Source organism: Triticum dicoccoides, chromosome 7B (assembly GCF_002162155.2).
Source record: "Triticum dicoccoides isolate Atlit2015 ecotype Zavitan chromosome 7B, WEW_v2.0, whole genome shotgun sequence".
In the NCBI taxonomy this organism is placed as follows: domain Eukaryota; kingdom Viridiplantae; phylum Streptophyta; class Magnoliopsida; order Poales; family Poaceae; genus Triticum; species Triticum dicoccoides.
In genome coordinates this window covers 627,504,017-627,508,375 of record NC_041393.1, presented here as the reverse complement: position 1 = coordinate 627,508,375, position 4,359 = coordinate 627,504,017, and the positions used below count along the sequence as shown (strand labels likewise).

At 41.8% G+C, this 4,359-nt stretch overlaps 1 protein-coding gene across 1 annotated transcript; it reads right to left on the bottom strand.

Moving 5' to 3' along the window:
* Positions 1–319: 319 nt before the first annotated feature.
* On the bottom strand, positions 320–4,128 carry LOC119337877 (transcription initiation factor TFIID subunit 7-like). The gene is made up of 6 exons (XM_037610104.1): positions 3,806–4,128; positions 2,882–3,035; positions 1,613–1,746; positions 1,424–1,543; positions 1,262–1,322; positions 320–857 (listed from the first exon to the last, which is right to left on the bottom strand). The coding sequence occupies exons 2-6, from the start codon at positions 3,006–3,008 to the stop codon at positions 712–714; spliced, it is 588 nt and encodes a 195-aa protein (XP_037466001.1). The 5' UTR covers positions 3,009–3,035; positions 3,806–4,128; the 3' UTR covers positions 320–711.
* Between the last annotated feature and the right edge of the window lie 231 nt (positions 4,129–4,359).

The window sequence follows — 4,359 nt, the reverse complement described above, 5'->3', positions numbered from 1 at the left end:
TTGGACCACGTAGCTCCTCTTTGATCATGGCAGCACTACAAGGCTAGGAGGAAAGAATGCAAATCAAGACCAATTTGCAAAGCAATTCGCTGATGAGGTACAAACAGCCACACTGTCTACAGAAATTTGCATGATTTTTTAATACAACTTAAAACATAAGAGAACATGCTCAGAAGTACCATCAATATACAAGAAAAACATACGCGTAGCAATGTTACAAACTTACTTATAGAGATAACAGAGATTCCACATATTGGTAAATCAGGAGAATGGTTACTTATATGCACATGCTGCTATTGCAGACATCAGAATATTTCCAAAAGATAATCAAATCTATCAGAGTTGTATCAAAACCAGTGATGGACCATTTGCGTAAAACAAATAATCTTGGGATATCACCCTGAGCTGCCCTTTATCTTCTTGCACATTGGCCAGACTAAAATTATGGTGATATCTCATCCAATCCGTCGTTCGAAGTAACAGAATTGGAGTGCAAAATTCAGGAACTAGCAGCAGTTACAATCACCCTTATGACCTCTTCCACCATGATGCATAGTAGCACACTCCTAATATTATTCAGATGATAGCCAATAGGTCCTAAAAAGACAACAAGCGCCCTTGCTTGGTAAAAATACACTTTCTTTGATCTGAATAGCTTATTTCACCGGATTGCTCGGCCAACGGCAGCTGCACTATCTATTCTGGTCCACTTCAGTTCTCCGAATCATCAGAGTCACTCCTCTCAGGCTCAGCTTCTTCGCCATTTGCAGCAGGCTCTTGAGCGTCTGGCTTGGGTGCAGGAGCTGGTGCAGCTTTCTTGCGGTCACCACCTTCACCACCCCCACCTTCACCACCTTCTACAAACAAGTTAAAGAACTTTATACGTAGACAGGTTGGCATACAAACGGCGAGATTTCCTTTCTATGATGGTTTGACCAATGAACACAATGCAATCATGATACAAAACCGAAACGTCGGTGTCGATCTTTTAACAAGGTTACGTTTGGAAACATCTATACGCAATCACTATAATGGCATGCTTAGGAGATTCACAACATTATCTTTATCAACAAGGGAAGTAAATATAGACATAATGGTTACTAAAGTGAAGGGCAAGCAGTTTGTGCATTAGGAAGTTGATGATGAGACAATGGAAGTGCAAAACTACCAACCAAATAGTACAGAAAGAAACAAATTACTGCCATTTATTCCATTGCAATAAGGTGAAATATTTTGCATATCCCACGGACCAAAAGGATACTGACAGACACTCCATGCATAATACTTATAAGATCCTTCTCAACTCGGTGAACAAGCTCTGCCTGCAAAAATGAGTGCATGCAAGCTTTAGCATCCTGATTAACAGTATATTTCAATCAACATGGAAAAAATTATAGCTGAAGGGTAGTCAATTCATATATACATTCAAGTCAGGCTCTCTGCGATAACGTCGCCTGCGTGCATCCCTCATTGGAGGAGTAAGTCCATGCTTGTATTCAACTTCTTCAGGAGCAGGATCAACATCTTCTCTTACCATTACCATCTGTTCCAGTTTAAAATGATTAAAAGGCCTACAAATTAATGAGATATATACGCAAACCTTCACTTTTACCTGACCAATATCAGCAGCTTTAACTAAAAATGAATCATCATATGTCTTATATGACTCCACAACAGTTGGGAGATCCAAGAGAGATGCAGGAAAGCTCTGGTTACCAATCATAAATGTGCCACTTCTTCCATCATCTGTAGGAGGAAAAATACCATCAACCAGAAGGTGACAAAGATTAAGTAAAGATCAGTCCTGATAACAATTATATACTACTCCCTCCGTCCCATAATGTAAGACGTTTTTTGACACTAGTGTAGTGTCGAAAAACATCTTACATTATGGGACGGAGGGAGTACTATAGTAAGTTGTATTCTCAAAAACCATGAGAGACCATTGCGTTGTAATTACAGGAAATGAAACACATAAACTGAATATGCACATACACAATGCTACATCTAAAGTTTGGCATGAATTAATTTATCAGCATTTGAAGGGTATAACTACAGAGGTTGTCTAGTAAGAGCCTGTTATGCCACTATGAAAAAGCCTAAGTTTTTCAGAATCATATATTTACTGACCCAAGTTTCTTTTTTGTTGCCAATATAGACTGGTTATAAATAAGGCAAGTTGAGCACATCTGGTTAATGCAATCCCAGTAACTTGTGGAAAAGGGAAAACAAACACAGAAAACAATTAAATGAGATCTTCAAACTGATCTCATCTCATCCGCAGATAAATATCTAGAACGCAGCAACTGTTGAGCTACAAATAAACAACGCAGGTGTGGAGTTTTGTGATACGGTGATACTTCAATTATCTATTTAATCTGTGTGAGCAACGCTCATTTGAATTGTGTTAATGAGACAGTTAGAACAGACTAATCTGCTAACAACACATTCCAACCTATCAGTGCAAATATAGGGCATCAACAAATACAGTGTTAATCACGGTTCACTTTATTCATGTTTCAGACAGGAGATAGCACAATGAAGCGTGTAATCGCCGGCCGGCCGGCGATGGGCCGTTTGCTTCAAACTACCAAGAACACTTAACACATACCAATATACCAAGATGCGAGTCAGTAGTGCGAGATATCGGCATATCACTAGGGCAGGGTATCCCAATGCCAAGTAATAGTTCGTCAACCACATGCTGGCATGCTGCCACGCCAGAAAACTATGTAACAAATAACCGTCTCTGTTGCAGTGTATTCTCCGAGAAATACCCGTATCTGTTGCTCAGATCCACACTTCTACTACTCTACAACAATTTCCCGTGGAAACAGGAAGTAGAATTTGCGGGGCGAAGAAGAAGAGAGGCAGGGGTCACCTGAGAAGGAGAGGTTGAGGGAGGCGTCCTCGGGGTTGGAGGATGAACCGGCAGCGGATTCGTTCATAAGGCGCTCGATCTGCTCCGCCACAGAAGGGGGCACGCGGAGGATGAAATGCTCATCCATGGCAATTACACTGTGGGGAATCGAACTCTGTACAAGATTCCAACAGAAGTAAGTTCGAATGATAGCTACCCCTACCCCTTTGTCTGTTTGCCCTAGAGAAGAATTCACATCATCATTTCAAAATAAAATAGTTCTGTTGTACAGGCATTTCGTTGATCCTCATTCATTAACATATGTTTCACTTTTCAAATCACCATATTTGGAAGGTCGATGGAACATTGAATGGTTCGGTGACAGCAGTCCTAGAGCATTTGTAGCCCGGTTTTTGTTAAAGTAGGCCAGTTTTGCTGGATATTATATTGCAATGGACTTACTATTGAAATTAGAGTTCTCCTTACTTTATTCTCATGAGAATGAAGTTACATGGTTTGCTAAAATTTATCTTTACATGGTGTGGTGCAAATACATAAATCTACATTGATATTTCTCTGCAAAAATGTGTATCACCTAGCAAACATTATTTCTTTTGCAGGTCACCCACAGGTGTCGCAAAATTTACAGGGCTTTCTTCAAACTCCAATTTCTTTAATACCGTAATTTTCGAAAGATTTGGAAAGTCACCTACAATTATCGTGTGTTTCTTGGATTTATCTTTCCAACTACCTCAATATGTTTAACTGCATAATTCCACTGAACTCAACAAGTCAAGAAAGACACACAAAATCGATCTATTAATTATTTCTCTTTTATTTATTGCATAGCTTCCCCCCTGAGCCCCTGTAACCCTAGAACCTATACACACCTACCTACAGTTATCCTTACAAGTGCCCAGATTTGCATTGGCGTGGCCCGCTTACCGGATTGGCCGCTGGCCGTAGCCTCCCCTAGCCCCGCCGCGCGCGCGTCCACGGCTCCGGGACGACGACAACGACCGTTTCCGAAGCGCGAGCCTCCCCTCGCCTCTCCTCTCCGGTCGCCGGCGATGCCCCCCTCCCGTCTCCGGCACCAAGAGTCCCCGGCCAGACACTCCGCGGTGGCGGGAAGAGTTAGGGTGGTGGTGGAGGAGGATCCCGCCGGCGAGCGTGGCTTGGATTTGGGTGGGGATCGATGGAGCAGAGCACCGCCACGCCCAAGACGATGAGCTCTGCTCGTGCGTTTCCTATGCTTTTAGAGGAAAAGTTTTTTTTTCTCTCACAGCCTAGTTGCTCGGCCCATGGAAATAAGGCCGAGCAATCGGACATGAAGTTTCTACGCACAGGAGCAAATGCTCCTAGTGTGAACAGTAAAACGAAAAAAAATAGAAATAGATTCGAAAAATTCTGAAATATTTCTGTGTCATACTTTCACAAATGTTTGTTGTGCATGCAAAATTTCATCGCAAAATCATATTGGTGAAAGGCGTGGTAAAAAA

What these genes read in the sequence shown, in the direction of transcription:
- LOC119337877 (XM_037610104.1), bottom strand. Translation starts at nt 3,008, where the DNA reads ATGGATGAGCATTTCATCCTCCGCGTGCCCCCTTCTGTGGCGGAGCAG. An exon ending in CCTCAACCTCTCCTTCTCAG is followed by an intron (nt 1,747 to 2,881) that starts GTGACCCCTGCC and finishes TTCCTCCTACAG; the next exon opens with ATGATGGAAGAAGTGGCACA. An exon ending in GCAGAGAGCCTGACTTGAAT is followed by an intron (nt 1,323 to 1,423) that starts GTATATATGAAT and finishes TCATTTTTGCAG; the next exon opens with GCAGAGCTTGTTCACCGAGT.